General features: G+C 35.8%; 2 protein-coding genes across 2 annotated transcripts in view; one reads left to right on the forward strand and one right to left on the reverse strand.

Moving 5' to 3' along the window:
* Nucleotides 1-328: 328 nt before the first annotated feature.
* LOC135948287 (nose resistant to fluoxetine protein 6-like) lies at nucleotides 329-20,299 on the reverse strand. The gene is made up of 13 exons (XM_065497495.1): nucleotides 20,052-20,299; nucleotides 13,168-13,475; nucleotides 11,037-11,251; nucleotides 10,887-10,984; nucleotides 9,405-9,601; nucleotides 8,674-8,834; nucleotides 8,439-8,607; nucleotides 7,819-8,012; nucleotides 5,157-5,298; nucleotides 2,471-2,660; nucleotides 1,837-1,979; nucleotides 730-862; nucleotides 329-532 (listed from the first exon to the last, which is right to left on the reverse strand). Exons 1-13 carry the CDS (start codon nucleotides 20,242-20,244, stop codon nucleotides 402-404), a joined length of 2,274 nt encoding a protein of 757 aa, XP_065353567.1. The 5' UTR covers nucleotides 20,245-20,299; the 3' UTR covers nucleotides 329-401.
* The window catches only part of LOC135948285 (nose resistant to fluoxetine protein 6-like), a 41,290-nt gene continuing 24,340 nt past the window's right edge, over nucleotides 4,000-20,949 (forward strand). Inside the window, exon 1 of the mRNA XM_065497494.1 lies at nucleotides 4,000-4,134. Within this exon, the coding sequence (XP_065353566.1) occupies nucleotides 4,072-4,134 (63 nt within the window). The 5' untranslated portion in view covers nucleotides 4,000-4,071. The remainder of the gene's footprint in view (nucleotides 4,135-20,949) is intronic.

Raw genomic sequence — 20,949 nt, forward strand, 5'->3', positions numbered from 1 at the left:
GGCCCTGGACCTCCTCGAAAGCGAGGCCTATGCAGATAGCAATTCGTCCAATACATTTCACGGAGGGGAATTTGTTTTTTGGTAGTGCTTTGCGCGGGGTAAATTTTTAATCCGCAACCGCACGAAAATCGCTTGAAGCAAAACCGCAACCGCTTCTACTTAAGATTTCAAAACCGAAACTGCGTCCAAACCGCGCCAATTAAACCGCAACTAAACCTCACAAATATTTTGTGTGCTAAAAAATAAGTAACTGGGAAATTTCCAGTCAGTTTTTAAACCCATAATTATGCTCAGATTAAAACGAACTTTTTTATTTTTGCTAAGTGTAATTTTATTATAAAAACTTATAAAGTTTACTGGTGCGTATAGCGTTCACTAGAAATATGTATATAATCTAAAAGCTATTCATTAAAATTTCTGTATGTCTCTTCACCATCAAACTGAGCACCTTGATTAATCTTTGGTCCACCAATATCTTCCTGGTGCAGCACTGTGATTGGTTGATTCGACAAATCTCGCTGCTCGATTTCATCTGAAATAGTGACATTTATTTGAAATTCCTGATATAATGCAGAGCGTAAATAAACAAGAAACTGATGATTTTGTAAAATTGAAGCACTATATATGTCACTGCGTCATACTATCAATATATTTGGATATATTGAAACTCGTGTTGCAAACACTAATTTGTTGTAATAGTTTGCATAAAAGAAAAATTTGAAAATTCACCTGTGCCTTTAATTTTCTGGATCTTCTTGCCAATCAGCACCTTTTCCAGGGCCAGGAAGGGCGACTCGAAGATCAGATTGAGCAAGCCTCCCACGAAGAATGCCAAGAGGATGTCGCCGAGGGTCATCCAGATCTGGAAAACAAATTTACAAATGCGATTTTAACGGCATTCAAGTTTGAGCAAAGCAGGACGACCGGCAAAAAAGACATTTCGCTCTCATTCTCTGCTTCATAAAGTTTTACTGCTGGCGTAGCAAAACACACACAAGTTGCCGCTGCAGGAAAAATACATTGATGGCGACGGGGAGGGCAAAACGCTTTTTGCCGCTCCCAGCATCAAATAATTAAGCGGCTGAAACAATTTCGTGGTTTTAATCAACTGCCGGAAACAAACTCAGACGAAACGGCACAGAGAAGTTTAAATAACAAATATAACGAATCCGCAGTGTGTGCAGCTGCGATAGTTTTCTGGAGTTTCTGCTGGAGGAATGTGCATTCGCATATTCAGCCTCAAAATAAAATTGAAAAAAAACAGTTGGTATTTTTGGAAATTTAAGATGGTTTGCCAATGACCATCCACATAAACGATCTTATCTGTGCGTAACCAATGCTCATAAAAATTATCATCAAGCCAGATTATATGCGGGAAACGTTCTAAAATTTCGGATCAAGAAACTTCAGTGTAGTTAATCTTTAAACTATCCTAAGCTATTTTAACCTGTCAAGCTATGAAGTTGGTTGATATCTTCTAAAAATCTTTTGGATTAAGAATGGACAATTTTAATAAATCCAATTTGAAAACATTAAAAAGTGTGGCAGATTTATCTTTAAATTAATAATTTTAAAAAAGGAGCGATCCCTAATCGATTAATTTTGTTAATTTTAACCGTTTTTAACCGTTGGGTTGTTTCCATAAATTTAATCGCTGGGCATTCCTGCCATTTTCAGGCAATTACGTCCAAGAGCCGCGATAAAAAATACAACTCTTCAAAACGGCTTTAACCATATTTGTTGGGTTTCCCCGATTTTACAGTTACATTTTATAGCTAAAAACTTTGTAATCTCAGATCCGAGAGTCCTGATTAATTTTGAATCTAAAATTTTTACCAGGGTGAATATGCTCATGTAAGCAGGCACTCGCAAGGTGGCAACCGAGTAGAGCTGGAGGGCGCCGTGGCTGAGGAAGGCGCAGTAGGTCAGTCTGCTCAGCGCGATCACCGGTTTCATGCTAAGCAACAGCTTCACCACACCTGCGAATTATTCAAAAGAACAAATTATCATTCTGAGGTTTTCAGCAATTGAGAGGGAATTTTTATTTTATTTATTGAACCCGCATAAATCAAGGTGTCACGGGCCGAAATTAAAGTGATTCATAAAAGAAAATTATACACAAACGCAGACGAAAAGGAAATCCTTTATAGACTCGCAGACGCTCCTAGTGCAGGGCCAAGGTTACGCGACCTTGGTATTTTTTTAGAGTTACACAATGCTTTATTCGAATTCAGTTTTGGTTGCTTCTATTTTTAGCACATCGTGAAAACTGGTATGCAAACTATTTAATATTTTTGTCACTATACCAAATGTTTTCTTTAAATACCCTATCTGCTTTTATTATTTAATGCGTACATTTTTTAAAGATGAAGCCATTTTTAAAATAAAATGTTGAGAATGACACTGACTTAAATTAATGTCGGGGATTTTCCATTATTAAATTTTCCGCTCCTACAGGGTTTCGTTATACCTTTGCCGCCGGTGCAGACGGCGAAAACGACCCAGCTAATGCCGAGACTCCAGCCGACCCTGTGGAGGGCGCCGTAAAAGGCCGCCTCCAACGCAATATACTGGCGGCCGGGCAGGTAGAATATCCAGGCTGACAGCAAAGAAATGGCAGGCAAGGCGGACAAAACCCACCAGCAGGCGCGCCGCGTTCGCTGTAACACACAATTTGGAATCAGTATATTAATCAAAACAATTGAGAGGAAAAGGCAAAAGGATCAGGTGACATTATAAAAAATATCTGAACAGGAAAAATGTTCTCCAGACGAGATGAAACTAGCCATACTATATAAAATGAAGGACGGGTGTTTGGTAAATAGAGCGGTCAGCACTGAGTGCTAGTCTGATTGATTGAATGATTGATTGCTTATTAAAATTTTAATGTATAATTTATTAACACTAATGGCGTTACTCAAAGTAAATTACAAGGCCGCTCTTTTTTGCCTAGTGCCTATTTGTGCACATGCCATTTTATTTGCGCTCTGCTAGTGTTTTGGTTAAACGTTCCACTCGCTATACAATTATCTCTCCTCTGCCTTTCAAAAATGTTGGCATGTTCATGTTTTCCAAATAAATCTTTTACGTTTCATAAAAAATATATGATTTCTAAAGACGTTATAAAAACGCATGACTAAATAACTTTAACTATATAAACTAGTTTATTGCCATTAAAAAATAAATAAATAAATAAATAAATAAATAAATAAATAAAATTTTTTTTTGGAAAATCATGATAAAAGGTTAATTTGAGTCATTGGTAAGGTTTGACCTAACGCATAATTTTAATGGTAATCAAAATTGTTTATAGAAAAATTAAAAAAAAATAAGTGATTAATTTATTCTCATTTTTGTTTAGTTCAATATACATACATATTGTGATTTTAGATGGCAATAAAATAGAAGTAGTTCATTTTTTTTGTAGCTAAAAAATCAGTTTGAGACAGATTTTTATGCACCTCGTTGTAGCTTAATTTACACATAATTTGGGATTTGAATGGAGTTTTTTCACATTTTTTTTTTAAAGAAAAATGCGCTTTTTTCTAGAGTTAGTTGAATTGATGTAGAATAAAATGTAAAAATTTAATATTCTTTAATCAGATGCATGTTTAAAAAAATTTAAATCCGAGCGCTGCAAAAAATTAATTTGAAAAAAAAGTAAAAAAAACCATTTAGTCATATCCAAATCGTTAAATGCAGACACACTTCAACCTTTTAATAAAAGAAAAGATCCTCTTCACATTGAAATATTATCAACATGCATGATTTATTGGTATTTTCAATTACGCACTTTTCAAGTGTTTTGCATGTGTGTGAGAGAGACATTATGCGCACGAAGATATTGTAATTGTGGAATCCAGCTGGTTCTGGTTCTTTGGTTGCTTTATTTATATTTATGTTTTGCGGTGTCGTTGAACGCGCACAACGAACGCATTCAGTCCAAGCCAGTTTGCCGGGGTTTTCCTTGGCTCGATCTTCGGTCTGGCGTGGGTCAAAGGATGCTGTGTGTGTTCGGATGGATTTTTGCTTTTAGTTTCGTTCGAGACACGCACATTAGTGGAAGAGGCAATGCCGCGTTTTCTGCTATTCGTTTTCGCCTTATATCTGACGCCAAGGTCGATATCAGCCACAGTGAGTGCCTCATTTTTTTCCTCGATGATTTTCGTTGAAAATTTTATAATTTGTAGAGGACAAAAATTAGTTTTGATTTTCGAGAATTTTATTTGGCCCAAAAAGTTTAACGATATTTACCTTTCAGGAAACCAGATATAAAAGTGTGTTTTTTAAATAATTTAATTAATGGTTTTTAGGTAACACAAAACATAAATTCATTTTGTACGCATGGAGGCTAAAAACGCTATTTTCTACTTGTAAAACACAAGAGAATACAATTAAATGAAAAGTTAGGAAAGGTAAAATCAAAGCACTATTAATTTAATTTTTTTAATACTTTACACGCAATCGATACAGATCAGCCACAAGTTGTTTTCTACGTTGAAAAGATGTCTGAATAATTTTATTGAAAAAGTATAGCACGTGAAAAAATATTGGACTTGAAAACCGATGAAAAATATTTTTACATAAAATTTCAACAAAAAATAAAATAAATTCCTTACGAGTTACAGATAATTGTGCAATTTTCTCGGACGTTAGACCGATTAAGATGATTTTATGCTTTATAAATATGATTTTGAACGCTTTTAAATGAGTTTTGCAGCTTAAGACGATTTAAAAGTATGGTTAAGTTTTTATTCCCATTAACAACGTCTTTAAAATTACTTTTTACATATTTTATATTAAAAAAATGTTCATATCTGAAGTTTGAATTAATCGCACTATAAGAAAAATGAGTAAATCCTGATTAAAAGTTATCCCTGTCTGAAGTAGAGAGCGATCAAGTCGCGATTTATCTCTAGGCAGATGCTTTTTAGAGAAGAAAAATCCCGGCCGGTCGGTCCGACTTTTTCGCGCACGTTAAGCCAAGCGCCGAAACTCGCGCAATGAACTAGCTAAACTTCTTATCCACGCTGAGCGCCAGAAGACACGGCAAACTTTATTAAGCCTCTCGGACTGGCTCAGCTTTTGCGCGAGAAACAAAATAGAATGTCTTCAGCAACTAACTAACTAAGAAACTATAAGGGAGAAAAATGTACCTGAGACACTTTGAGCTGGTCGTTTTGGGCGAGAAACGTGAAGTAGCCGAACGCCATACCGATCAGGTACGGGCTGCCGCGGGAGTGCGTAGGCGCGTACATAAACCGGAATGTCTGGTTCACCGTCGGATCCTCGAGCGTGCTGAAAATAGAGAACAAAGGAAATTTAACTACATTCAACAAAGATGGAGCTAGGCAACAGGATAGGATAATAATTATGCGTTTTTCTCCAACAACCACAATACCTGCATTTTTAATAATATATTAAAAAGTCCAACGTTTTCAGTGATTGATCTCTAGTTTGAATAATAAATCTATAATTTGAAGAACTTAATTAATCCCCCCTATTATCAAAGTTTGCATAAAAATCAGGCTAGAAAGTGTCTCGTTACACGCAAAATGGATGTTGTTGGCGCGACGTGGATGCTTTAATCAGGCGGAAAGACAGATAGCCAGCCGGCCCATTAATTACCGCCGAAAACCACGCTGCAGGCAGGATTTATTAAGAAAGAGAGCAACTCCCCGAGGACGAGGAAGGAAGGCAGAAAACGTGCGAATGAATGCAGATGCAGACACGGAAGGAAGGAAGGAAAATTTCGCTCGTCTGGTGGCACGCTGATAAAGAGGCTTTTTGAATAGACGCCTTTGCTTTCATTAATTATGGCGGCGCGCCGATAGGATTGAATAAATTCGGAATTGTGGGCGGGCGAAAAGCAGACGCGAGTGATGACTGAGCTGCGCGTGTCAATCACTCAAACAAAATTACACGCGCCTCTGGCTGCCGGGCATTATATATGTAACTTGACGACACATCCCATCCCACAGCGATGACACCGTTTCTTTATGACAACACACACGCCACCACCACCGCCACCGCCCTTAAAATTGATTCCATCAAGGCGGCGGCGAAAGAGATAAATTATGCATAAGGAAATAGCACCACTTTTGCCTGCGATCCATCACAGCGCATTGAAACTTTCCGTCCTATCGAGAGATTCTAAATAAAAAAGGCTCTAATATTTCTACTTTTTGAAGCAAACTCATATCATTTAAAAATTCTAATATTGAAATTTTATGAAACATTGGATATTGCTGCTGCTTTGACGACACGTTTTACAAGGAGAGTGCATGCACCTTTTAATCTGAAATAATGGTGTTTTCTCACCACCATTTGTTAGGGTTTAATAAAAATATGGTAATTTGCCAATTGAATAGTATAGTTGTTGCTTTATTGCAACTAAATTCACTCGAAATTTTAAATTAAAAATTAGAACAAATTTCAAAGGGGCATGGATTCTATAAAAGTGGTCCAATTTAAAAGTAGATATTTTCTGGAAATTTGCCATTAAAGACGAATGAAATTTGTACGCTTGTCATACTTTTTGGTAAATTCGTGATTGTTTCAAAATTTCCCAACTGATACCAGGTAAAATGTAATGCTTTGCAATATAATTTTAATTTTTCCTAAGACGCTATTATAAAATCAAGCTTAATGTTAAATTTTGTGGTTGCGCATAACTTGCAGGTGAAAACGAGAAATTTTGTAGACTGACTCTCCGTGTAGTTGGGGAGCGAGAGGAAAATGTTTTTCTAGGATGATGTATATTAAAAATTGCTGTAAATTCCAAAACATCGTCACTACAGAAATATTTTGAGAAGATAAATCGATTGATGGGTCATTTTAAACAAATGGACAAATTTAAATTTGACAAGATATGGTTCATTCTATGGGCTCTGTTATAAAAGTGGATCGTATAGAGCAATACATTAGTGATTTCACCAACTAGGGTCCAATTGCATATTGAAATTAAAATAAACTCTTCTAAGCAAATTTTCCCAAACATTGGAATTATAACCAGAATATAGTTTGGCTTTAACACTATTAACACAAAAATAAGGACATTTTAGATTTTCTGAACAAATTAATACTTTTAAACGAAGATTCGACATAAAATGTAGACATGTGGCTCCAAATTGGCCAACTAGGGAAAAACTTGAGCCTGTGAAATCTAGCTCGTCGATTTGCAAATATTTTTCCACTGCTGATCGCTAGTGAGATTGCGTTAGCAATTTTTCAACCACTAATTTATTACGAAGCTCGCAGCTGCAACATTTTAACCTTGAAATGACAACATTCATTTAGATTGTTTTGTAGACCAGATTCAAATCTGGCACATCACAGTGCAATACATTAAAACTTCTAAAATTTAGCTCTCGTCAGCACCAACATTTTGAGCATGACAGCCACGAGATTGCATTAAGGATAAAAATTGTTCTAGATATTAAACTAGCACACTAAAAATGTTGACACTTTCTACAAGAGAATTTAGCCACTATTCCCAAGAAATTTTGATCCCAATAAGTAATTCTATTGGCCTTAAGATAAACATAATAAAGATAATTCCATAAATCGATGTATCTCAATTTCATCACTCTAGCCCAAACATGTCACGAGAAATAAAAATAAGGCACGAAGAAAAAACCTTTAATGCAATGAAGTATTTTAAATTGAAATGCTTGAGATTTTTCTTTATCAATTATATGTATCAACCATTCAGTGCAGGAATGGCCAATGTTTCTGCATGCATGTATTAGATAGTCTGTAAAATTAGTGTTTTCGTGATGTCGTTTAAGAAGTAAAACAATATTCTGCGTCACTTACTTCATGTAGAGCAGGAGAAGAGCGTCCAGTTTGTAGAGCAGGGTGACCGCGAAGGGAATCATTACGGAGGCGAAAATAGCCACCGCCAGGGTGATTTGTCCGATTTTGGGACGCTTCCACAAAAGTGAGGCGATCGGCACTGAGATCAAGAAGAGTTGCATGTCGCATGAGAGGTACCACGACTGGAACATGCACTGCAACAGAGTGATCAACGTGTGTTTTTAAAAAAGGACGGTATATGGAAGATTGAACGCGAAAAGGAATTGAGTTTATGCAACTGGCGTATCTTATCATATCATATGAGCGGTTGTGAAATTTATTACGTTTCGAGCGATTCCATTAATTTAAAAACCAGAAAGCAAAAAATTGTTGATATCCTTAGCTAATAAGAATACAGTAAATTTCAATTGAGTCATTTACAAATATCACAAATGAATTGATTAAATATATTTGTCACAAATGTTCTGAAATATTTTGGAAGCGTTTATTTGATACATATGCCAGTGACAATTGAAAAAAATCACTTAAGGTACTGTTTGTTTATTTAAAATACCGTTTCATCAATCATTGAACAAATTAAAAGAAATATATGATTTGATTTTTATGAAACTCAAACTCACCATTGCGTCAGTGTTGACGTAGTTGTTGATGTAAAGCAGGTTGGCCCACCAGTTCTCAGTGCAGCGAGCCACCTCACGGCCCACTTTTTCGGCCCAGATGGGCCCAGAGCCAAGGTGCTGCAGCAGCACGGCGTACACGCACACTACCACTGCGTACACGGGCGTCAATCTGCACAAAAAATTAATTAAAATTTTTCAAAGACTCAGCCATAAAATACGGGGAATGTTTATTCACCTGACGTATCTATGAATGAAAAGGATGGGGATGGGCACGTTAACGTTCTTGCTGTAGGCTGTAAGTAGGAGGAAGCACACCAAGAATCCACTGATGGTGAAAAACGTGTCTACAATAATGAATCCGTTGAGCAAAAGCATCGTGTCCAGCCTCTCATAATGCTGCGGAATAAAAAAAGATTCTACCATTATTCAGGAGAAATAAAATTTCCTTTTATAACAAAAATGCATTACGTTGATGTCAAAATTATTAATAATAAAACAACAATAAGTTGATTTGTGCTTTTTGAATCCAGAGACAAATATTTGTAAGACTTTCGTAAACCAGATTTTTTTATATTTTTTTATACATTTTTTTATTAATATTTTTAATTAGAGCAATTATTAGTAAATTTCTTGCTTCAAATTTCGATGTTTCATCGAATTTTAATTTTAATAGGTTTAATAGCAAATCCTGCTCCCTGCTAGAGAAGAGAACGTGTCTCTGATTTGATTGAGAAATTTTTTTATTGATCCAAAGTTAAACTAACAATGAGTACAAATATTTATTAAAAAAAATGAATGTGTTTTCTCTTCTTAGATGATTTTAAGCGAAGTTTAATTTTCATAACAATTCAACGTGGGAAGAAACACCGAAATTCTGAAAATTTTACTCCAACTCCAAGAAATTTTTAAAGCTGGTCAATTGTTCGAAACCAAGCATAGAAAAGTGCATTTTTGTGGTTTGCCTACCCCCTCGATGAACTCCGGGTTGTGGATGGGGCTGCCGAGGGAGAACATGAGCCGGTGTCCGAGAACAACGCAGGCCATTGAGTAGAGCTTGATGCCGTGCATGCACTTCAAGTGGTGCTCGTCGGCGGTGGTGCTGATCAGTCGTTTCAGGTTGCGATACATCGAAAAACACAGCAACACCTCCTCCCGGCGTGTCGCTGCACAGAAGATGGGAACGAATAAATAAAAAATTGACCTTGTTTCGATGCCACTCGGCTTATTATTTCGGCCGCAAAACAAACCCAGATAGAGCTAGAGACGATCCGTCCGCTTTCAATAATGCATGAGACTCTCGGTAAAGGATTTTCGAGTGCTCTGCCCGCACTTATTGGATTGAAATGCTCTCGCTACTTTGGTAATAATCTCGCGCAGTGCAAGAAAGTTTTTGACGGCTGATATAAACGATATTATTGCTGCTCGATTGCAGCGGATGTGAAAAGTTTCGAATGGATAAAATATTCTCTTCACTGCAGCCACTAAAAATTTATTTATGAGTTTCTGCTGGACCAATTCAAAAATGTTCGATGCAGCAATAACGGAAAAGTATCTTAATTGCATTTAAAATTTATTGAGATCTATTATCTGTAACTTTGAAAATTAATATAAAAAAGAGAAACCACAAAACATGCTTAATTCACCAGTTGCATAAACCCTAAGTGTTCGAAGCCGCCAACAGATTGCGCCACCGTAGACTTTCGATTTTAAGGCACTTCCGCTGCGATTTCAGACTCTATCTAGCTACTGTGCATTCTTCAATTAATTTGCTATTTTTTGACGTGCTGAAAACAAAAATCGGTTCAACCAATCGCCGTAGAATCATAAAAAAATTATTTTTTGAAATAAAAAAATTTTCGAACGTTTCTACGGCGAATGGCTGAACCGACTTTGGTTTTCAGCACGTCAAAAAATAGCAAATTAATTAAAAAAAGCTAAATAGCTAGATTGAGTCTGAAATCGCACCGGAAATGCCTTAAAACCGCATAAAACAAAATTTTTAATAAACTCTGTGGTTGCGCCATCTGTTGGCGGCTTCAAACACTAAGGGTTTATGCAAATGGTAAATTGAAAAACAATTTTTGAAGCACTTTATAACATAAATTTTTACGAAAAAAAAACTAATTTTCTCTTATTTTAATTCGAATATGTATGACCAATTTTTTAATAATTCGAGCAAATTATGATCTTACAATTAGTGTAAGGGAAAAACCCTATCAGAAAATATGTTAAATTTTACATAAGTTATTTATAATGAAAATCAATTAATAAAGAGAGAAATATTATTTTTTTCTCTTAATTATGTTGTTATAAACAAAATTTTGTTAGTTTTGTTAAATTTAATCAAGATTTGTAAACAATGAACAGAATTAAAAATAAAATAAATTTCTAAGCTTAACCGTTAGTTAAAATTTAAAGAAGAACAAAGAAATGACGAGATTAACTTACGTTGCCAATCAAGGTTTTTACGTCCGTCTTTTATGGAGTGAGTCAGATCGTAGGTCGTTCCGATGGCCACAAACAACACAAACACGCAGAGAAAGACGCTGTAAAATAAAAAGATAATTCTTAATCTAAATAATTTACAACAAAACTCACATGAGGGCGATTGCGCCTGGTCTGAGGCTCGGCCCCGAGTCGGCCGTCTCGCAGCTCTCGACGCTGATGGAGCCTTCCAGGCCCATAGACTTGCCCATCGGGGTGAAGACGGCCCGCAGATGGGCCTCCACATCCCAGCGGTCACACGATGCGGGCACGCAGAGGCCCCAGTGCAACACGTCTCTCCGTTTCTTGGACGGATCGATGATTGTTCTCTGAAAGAAAAAGCAAAAAATTGATTGTGATTTTCATTCAAATTTTAATTAAAATTTCTGGTAAAATCAATAATTTATAATGTTTACAGAAGATAAACAAATTGGAATAAAATAAATTTTTCTCGATTGCATAAATAAATTTAGCAGCAAGAAAAAATATTTTTAATGTCATATAGCCCATAAACATTTTAATGTCTGAGCCCCTTCAAATCTTGGTTTTTAAATTTTATTTTTATTTTCACTGCTTTAATTTAGCAAGAAACAGCCGTTTCATTACCATGATTTTTTCCCTCATCGATATCACGCGAGGCCGAATAAGCAAATTTCAAACTGTGCCTTTTGTCGTTCATGAACGCACCAAATTTGATCAAGTTGACAATGACAAACAGCTCCAGTTCTGATCATTCGGCGTACTTTAACGTGAAGGTCGTCTGCTGCGCCCCCCACGCAGATCTGTATGCTTCTCGCGTACGCAGAAAAGCGGGCAATACAATCGCACCAGGAACCGCGAAACATGAACACGTCCTTGCACCCAGCTGGCCATTAAACACGTAATAATCACGCGGAATTCCCTTAGCTCTATCGAGTTTTTGCTGCGAGGTGCGGCGACATAATTTGCATGCTCATCTGGCCTAGAGCCAGCAGTGAAGGGTGAGTACCGGGATATTTATTGGCAGCGAAAATGTCGTCTTTTTGGTCTAGATTTTGAGTTTATTTGCCTTTTTTGTGTCTTTGGGAGAAGATAGCCGTTTTTTAGAGCAAAATTTGCCAAGCTGTGATAAACTTTTCAGAAAAAAAGGACACAACTGGTCGGGTGTGCTGAGTGGCGTTTAAATATATATTTATATATAATATATATAAATTAATTTCCAGACTCTTTCCTGTATAGCTCAAATTTAAAATAACGAAGAAATATAATATTTCCAATTCGCCGTTAATTTTTATTTGATTTCTTCTTACCAGGAAAAAGTCATTTTTTTAACGCAAAAAATAAGTGGCTGATCAAAAATTTGACTATCGCTGAGACACCTTTTCCTCAATTTGAACGCTGAAATTCGATTCGAGCCAATTCCACGGTGAAAATATAGGAAAACCATTTTCCTTATTTCGCAAAAAGAGAAAAAGGAGCCGTTCGCATGTATGCAACAAATATGAAATATTTATAGCAGCTTGGGAGTGAAGCGGCAGCGGGGGCGATACACTTTTGGGCTCTCGTCTACATGCTGTGCATTATTGTAACGAGAAAGAGCCGGAGCGCGCTGAAATTTCATCTTGCACTTGAGAAAAAGAGAGATTCGCGAGCGAAAAAGCGCCGAGTGGATGTGTGTGCGCCTCGTGAAATTTAATACGCTAGAGCAGCGCCAGCCAACAAGTCGAGAGGGAAAAAGAGACAAGCATTTTCGTTTTATTGCGCGCGCGTCTTTATCAAAAAGGGCTTCCACATGTATTTTTTTGCCGGAAAAATTAGCAATTTTTCGTTACCCAACCCTGCAGTGGCTCGTTTTAAGACCTGGATGATTTTCAAGTCCCATAATAGCACAAACTTATTGTATCAAAAGGATACATTCTGTAACATTTTTCAGTTTGTTCTACTTAATTTTAAAATCTTTAATGATCAGTGGTTTATCAATGTCTAACAATCTCATTCTTTTGCACTTTTTATATAAAATTTCAGTTTCAAAAGTTTTTGGTTTGGTTTTTTACCAATATAATTATTCAAATTTGAATCAATGGAAATTAAAATCGGCAAAAGTTTCGGATTGAGTCAAAATATGTACAAAAACCATCCCATACAGATGTTTTTTATGTTTTCCGGAATTTCCCAAATAATTTTTGCTCTCATTTCAATTTGAGCTAAAATTTCCATTTTCTCGAATAATTTTGAACAAAATAAACATTATAAAATAGAGTATCACCTGCACTTTGAGCCAGACAGACCCTCCAGGGTCGTCGTCGTCATGCTTGGGGATTCTTGGCTCGTGTTCCTTGGGCGCCACTGGCGAGGCAATGAAATCCCTGAAGGTGCGAGCAGCCCTGTCGGCGGAGCCGTTGACGGCGCCCCACGGCAGGTGGGTGCTCGGCCGCAGCTGCACCCGCGCCAGGCAGTACTGGCTGCGCACCGGCGCCCCTGACGCGCTCACCAACAGGCACTCGTCGTAGCTGCCCAACGCGTGGGTTGCGCCGAACAGCACGCCCGACGGAAACTTGGCCGACGCGTCGAACACTGAAAAACATAGTTAAAATTTAATTAGGGGCTTGTTCGTAACGTAAAAAATACATGCACACAGGGTTAAATTTTTAAATCATGTCCTTGAAGCAATATTTAATTGAAAGTTTTACATTCTGATAATCTGACAAAATTGTTGTTTAAAACTATTTAAAGTTTCTCTCAAAAATGTTGAACTCTAAAGGGATGTGAAGTTTAGACGTTTTTTGGAAGGAAAAAGTTGAATTTTCTAAGAACAAGGTGTTTTTCCAGCAAATTCCATTCCATTAGTCGGATTTAGACGAGTTTAGTCTGTTTTTCTGAAACGAGGATGTAGCCTAATTAACGCGTTTTAAAGCTAAAATGAAATAATTTTTGTGCAAATTGTTCCTCTATTCGTCCAAAATTCAACACATCAATTGTTTTCTTATGGATAGTAAAAATCCTGACAGAATAATGCTTCAGGCTAAATTATTCACCCAAATGTGTAATCTAGAGCAATTTTTTTTAGATGCAAAACAAAATGATGCACTTTTCCTAGGGCATTTAGCCATTTTTAGACTTTTATTATATATAATTTCGACTGTTTTAGAAATTAAAATTGTGGTTGCAATGGCCAAAAAATTGAATTATTGGTGCTCGTTTGATAACCTTGTCGTGACATGACTCAGAAGGCAGTTAAAGGGTGCTCTACAGGCGCATGTTGGGGCAAATCAGGCCGAGTCGTGTCACGACAAACCTCATGAAGATGTGAAACACAGAAAAAATTCAACATCTAAAATTCATATCCCTATTTACATTGTTTAAAAACTACGTAGCAAAAAAATGATTAAATTAGCTCTGCGACAACAAAAAATCTCCTTTCCATGAGCACACAAATCTTTCAATTGGACGTTTTCCTCGCCAATTTTAAACAAATGCCTGCATGCTCTTATAAACCTTGGCCTTATTATGTATTTCATGGCCCGCGTGATTCTTCAATATCGACCAAGCCCAATTAAAAATAAATCGCGAAGCAATTAGTCTTGAATTAAAACACGATCTACAAGTCCGCGTTATTAATAAATATTTCTTTATATAAATACTTCAATTAATAAATATCTCTCATACGCAAGGGAGGGGAACCAGTTTGCTATGTATTTTCCCGCCATTTCACTACGCTCAATTAGTTTATAGAGAGTACTTTTCCACGATGTTTACTTTTATAAAGGGCAGACAAACCAGACACTCTCCAGAGTGTTCTGATCGAATGCCCATTCTCGACGCCCAGTAATACGTTTTACCGGATCTGCTGCATCGTCTCGAGTCTCGAGCGACCTTAACATGTAACGCCGCGTGTGATTCACCACCGACAGGCAATAAAATAAAATAATGTTTTAGATGGTGTAGCTGACGCGGATCAGAGGGTCGCGGTATTATGTTATTCTTAAGCAGCATTAACGAGCGAATTCGCAAAAGAGAATGAATGTTGCTATGAGAAAAGGGCACGCAGTAAACCACTTGTTGCAATTAATATTGTTTGGTTTCTGAGCAATAAATAATGTTCTCAGCCCACTCACAATCAGTGTCCTTGTGACATGTCTGAGAATTCTTCCTTCCTCATTATTTTAGATAATTAAGAAATCGACTATCCATATTGTTACGATTGTTACAAATGGATATACATATACAGTATATTACACATTATCAACAATTTAAAGTGGAATGATACTGGGCAACAGTTGAAAATTATTTAAATTGTTGGATGCCTTAAACAATTGACCGATAAACAATTTGTTCAACAATTTGCAATAATAAAAAAATGGCCTTCCTACAATAAAAATTCAAATTTTGCCAATTTTCTCCAAAATTTACAGTACTTGAATATATTTTCTTAGCATATTCCGATTCCTCTCGTCGAAATCTGTCCAACGGTGTATGCCACTTAATGGGGAAATTCTTGGTTTTGAAATTAAATCGGATTTCAAGTAAGGAGACAGCCATTACCATTTGAAAAGCACGGTAACTTTCCAGCCAATTTTCTCAAAAAATTACAGCGCTCCTTAGTTAAATTTAGGCTTTAACTGAATCCTAAGGGATGAGTTTATGCATTGGCAACAAGCATTTTCTAGGCTTTTCCAGTATAATTCCTCTTTAACAGATATCAAATTTTGTTTACAATCATTATGTACTATTTTTTTAATTAATTAATATTTGAAAGCTTTCGTTCATTATAAAAATTGTATTTTTAATTACAAATCAATAATATTTAATAAATCTCCATTTTGGGCGAATATAACGTTATAAATATTAATAATTACAATGAAAGCTGAAAACTGATAGCATTTTGCAATTTTTCATTTGTAAATTTTGGTTTTATTTAAGACAGTAAATAACATTGAATAAAAAATTACCTTTTATAAAAAATTGGTTGAAAATATTTTTTGTCAGAGGGTGAAATATATATCTTACTCTTTAAAATTATTGGAAACATTTTTTCTAAAATATTTCAATAGATCGTGGCAAACTACTCGTTGATCAATTCGTATCATCAAGGAGAGACTGCGCATACAAAATTGCAAACGATTGGATTAAGATCACTCATTTAAAGTAAAAACAAACAGCACAGAATTCTGATAAAAATAAAACTATAGTGATCTAATTTTTGCTTTTTTCTTGAAATTGAATCGTGAATACTAAGGCCAAATTAAAACTTGTAAAAAATTGACAAGGTACGTAGTTGGATTGATTTTGATTAGTGGTGCGATTGATAAAAGTTTTTACATATTTCAGTAGTATCTTGCTACTTCTGCAAGCCTTGTCTAGCTTTATTTTCTTTGATATATTTTTTAAGGTAGAACTAAATAGACTTTTCAAGACAAACATTCGCTTTAAATTGGTGTTAATCGAACAATTTGCAGTCTGGAAACGCGGTCTACACTCAAACTAATCATTTAATCAACCTAAACGCAACGAAATGAAATTTGCAGGCACACGTGCATTTAGCATTTGTGTCGAGGGTCGACCGCAGGTGCGTGTGTGTTGTTGATCTGCAAATTTCAGGTGCAAATTAATTAACGGCATTGGAGACTGTTAATTAGAATGAAGGAAAGATTAAGTGCGCTCCGGTCTAGGGTTGCAGCGATAGCGGTGGCGGCGGGTAAATTTTATTTATCGCCATTCGTAATGAAGCCGGGGCTGCAAAACAATTACCGGCACGCGCGTTGCTGCTGCTCTTTGTGTCTGCTCGTGTGTCGGCTAAGTGCTCTCCTGTTACCAGAGCAGAGTGCGAGGTAATATTGTGTTAGGTAAGTGGCTTAAACACGAAAGTTGGGCCCCCGCTCGCACACGCAGCCGCGTTTGTATCGCCCAGCAGCCTAAATCCGCACACTTAATCTCGGCCATAAAGGGTGTGGCGACCATAATTCAATAGAGCTCTTCGTTCGTTCGTTCGTTCGTTCGTTCGCTCGCCGGTTCGCGAGCAAAACTTTTTAACCTTCGCCCGGCATACGGAGCCAAGGCTGCTGTATATTCATGCCATGCCCCTGAATGAGGGGTGCCGCTGCCAAAGGGGTTGGTCCCCTGTCCGTAAATGAGTTATGATGCTCGCTTTTTGGAATTAAACAGGTATCAAAACCGAGCTGACTATATTAAATTGCAATCCCATGCGCTTACAGTTATTCAAATTGTGTATTTTTTCATAGGGTTTGATTGAAAAGAGGGAATAAAAATGATAAAAATTAAGACTGTTATATCTGGAAATAGGAGAAGTCACTGATTTACAATATAGTATTTAGATATTCACCTCCAACTTCTTAAAATATTCCTAGGGAGGCTTTGAACCACCCCAAATTAATTAATAACAACTTTTGTGTGTTCACTTGACATGCTCGGAATTAAAAAGTGGCAAAATATCAAAAGTCTCGCCTCAAGAATATTTTAAACTGATGTTTGCTTTGAATTATTATTATTTGACCAATGCAATGTTAAGAAATTGCATTCTCAGATATTTTTTATTTTGTCTTTAGATCTCTTGATCCAGCTCTATATTTTTTTATTGTTGCACATTTAAAAATCAACTATCCCCTAAAATAGCACACATTATTCTTCAACCAATCAGAATACTCGAAAATTTAGTCCATCTAGGTTGGCCAACCAGTGTGTAGTGTATAATTTTAAATAAAAATTTCCTTCAATGAAACTAATTCAATTTTTGCTAAAATATTTCATCAAACTATAGTAGGATAATATACATGCCAAAAGATTAATTTGCTTGTATTCTAAATTATTTCTACAATTACATTTTTTTATATTTAATATGTAATACAATTGCTTCATACATGCTAATGCGTATTGGAGATGATTGTGCTAAGTGCTAATCCTGTATAAATCTAATTTAACTTGGTCTAGATATGTATGAATTAATTTAACAAATTATTAATTGCACTCAAATGATTTTGGGCTAAATTTTTAATTGATCTATAAATAGCAATTTAATTAGACTTTGCTATATAATTATTAATTAATGTTATGAAAATAATATTGATGAGCGTATGGAGCAGACAAATAATTAAAAAAATTAATTAACACAAAGGGCAGGAGTTTAGTAAACGTTAATATTAATTTGAAACTGTTGGTTTTTTAACCGTTTGTCGCGTAAATTACAAATCTATTTTAAATTCCTATTACGAATTAAATTATTATAAAAGTATTCAGTATGACTTTAACTTTGCAATATATGCGATACAAATTATTTAATGGGTTTTATTTTCGCACAAACAATTAATTTCTATTCAAAACGAACCTATTGTTCTAAAATTAAAGATCAGCATTACTCTTCAAAAAGCCGAAAAAAGCCCAAAATCATAAAAAAAATCGGAAATTTCCATATACAAGTAGAAATTTTGGATATCGTGTTAGGCATAATCATTTCTGTAAAATGAAAATCAATTGGTGGCAGTTTGTTATATAAGATAAAAGAAAATGCTTCAATTGATCTGAAAAGATTAACCTTTAACCTTCACAACAGGAATTCTGTTATACAACAATGTTGATTTACCAGGAACTGCAAGTTGGCACTCCTCATTCGTATTTAAATTCAAGTCATGCGAGATTTGCGTTTTGAGTTATTGTTTCCTAACATGACAGATGTATGATCCAGACAACTGATACACGTCTGCACAACATTTAAAGGGGAAAATGTAAACATGCACGTCCTTGAGTCAACTCTTGCCATCCTGAACATGTTATATTCCTTGGGAAAAGAGAAGATTCCTTTCACAACATTTTAGTTAGTTGAAATAATTGTCTTTGTTTTTAGTTCAAAAAGTGAATATTTGCTAAATATTTTATATTTATCTATCCATTAAATTATGTTCTGAATGCAGAAAATTACACGCTGGGGGTTTGATAAATTTCCTTTTTAAGCTGTTTTTATTATTTTTTTTTTTTTTAGCAAAAATGGACAAAATGCAAACAAAAGGTATAGTTGAGAAGGAAACATTTGCATTTGCAATTTAAGCATCAATTTCTCAACCGGAGCAAAGAGCAAAGAGGCAATTAAGGCAATAGTGAAAGGTCCAGGATTTCATTCTATGTCGGGAGCATGGGTTTTGCCCGAAAATAAAATACCCTAAAATGAAATCAGTGAAAGGTGCCCATTTGATTGTTCCGCAACGATTGAAAGCTCATAAAAATTGTCGGTTATTGTTACTTGATTTCACAGAGAAAATATTTTCTAACCATTTCAATGAAATGATTTTCGAAACGCAGAAAATTTCTCGTGGCTTTGGACCTTGAAATTAGATTTGTAGTATATTAATTAGTTCTTTATTTGCCTCGCTTATTTTATTAACTGGAATAAACAACTTTTTCAAGTCATTTTGGAAATAAATAGCAGCCTATATTGGTTAAATAATCAATTGCTTTGAACGAGTGCGAAGATCAAAAAGACATTTTACGTGCGGCAACAAGTGAGAACTATCCTCCAACTGTGTGCTTATCTGAAAACCAGTTTCCTGTCTGGACATACCAACTCGCACAGCATGCTTTGCAGACCAAACAAGTAAAAAAAAAATTGCCGAGAGAAAAGTATCAAGAAGGTCCAGGTCTTCATTCCAAAGCATTGTACTAAAATTTATTAGGTAATGTACAAAGTACAAAGCGCGGCGTAAAAATCGAGAGTTTACTTACATCGAGCTATCTTCTGATTTAGTTTAATTTTGTTTTAATTTTAACACTGTTCATGACAGCTATTAAATATGTTTCAAAGCTAACACGTTATTGGTTTATGTTAGAACGAAAAGCCATTTCAATTTTTGGAGATATATTGCTACATGACCTATTATTTCAGGATGACAACGCGTAAATTTATTTATATTTTTTACAATTTAATGTCTTAAAAAGAAATTTTAATCTTTTAAAAACAAAAATTTATTTTGCTTATAACTAAAAATTATTTAAAAAAAATACATAAATTTATAATTTCTAGCAGTAATTTTAAATAAAATCGTTGAAAAAAGTGTTAAACCGTTTAAATTTTCATCTTTTATTTTTAAGTAACTAATTAAAATTGAAAGTTTGTAAAGTAGACGCAAAAATTACAAAAAAACTCACTCTGAACGGCCCAAAGGGTCAACTTGTGAAGCTCCTTGTCGAAGAGAGCACTGTCATTTTTGCACTGTTGGCCGCGGAGGTGGGCATGCCACGGGGCGGCCATGGCCATCGGCATGGGCATGGGGTGCTCGGCGGCCAGGAAGGCGGCCGCCGGGGTGGCCACGAGGGTCAGCAGCACCACAACAGCAGTCATAATATCGGAGCGTCGTGTTAGTCGGGGCGCATCACACGGTTAAATGAGCAGCGGTGGTGCGGGATGCTGGTGCACACACAGCCTCCCGCCACCTTCAACCTGCGGTGCGTCAGGGCGATGCCAAGGTTGGTGCTACACGCTCGCTGCCTTGCTTGCCCACTGACGCAGGAGTTAGTGAACTCGCATCACCAGACTGCACGCATACCGTTTGGCTAATTGTGATCAGCTGGACGGCCTTTCGTACTCAATTATTATGCATTCGTTGACTCACATTTTTATTTATTTATTTATTATAGGCATATAGTCATAGCTGAAAGAAGTGCAGCTGTGGAGAGCAACTGTATCTTCTCTATGGGGAAATCAGCAATTTTTATCCTGTTATGGAGAGAAGGGCTGGTAATTTCATTTATTATTTTTTTAATTATTTCTTCAACCGTTTATCAAATAATTATGTCAACTTTTCCGGCTTATATGATTTTTTAATTATATCCAGTTTTCTACCTAATTTAGAGCTGGAAATGGTTTTAAAAATATTTTGATAAGCTAAAGTAATCGTTAATGAAATGAAAATGAAGCTGTTTCATGAACTTTGTACAGAATTTTCTCTCTAAGATTTTGAGTTTTTAATTAAAATTTAAGGTAACAATATTTATGAATTTAACCGTCCGTTTTTTCCGATCTGAAAATATTGACAAAGCTTGAGAG

This window comes from Cloeon dipterum, chromosome 1 (assembly GCF_949628265.1).
Source record: "Cloeon dipterum chromosome 1, ieCloDipt1.1, whole genome shotgun sequence".
Taxonomy (NCBI): domain Eukaryota; kingdom Metazoa; phylum Arthropoda; class Insecta; order Ephemeroptera; family Baetidae; genus Cloeon; species Cloeon dipterum.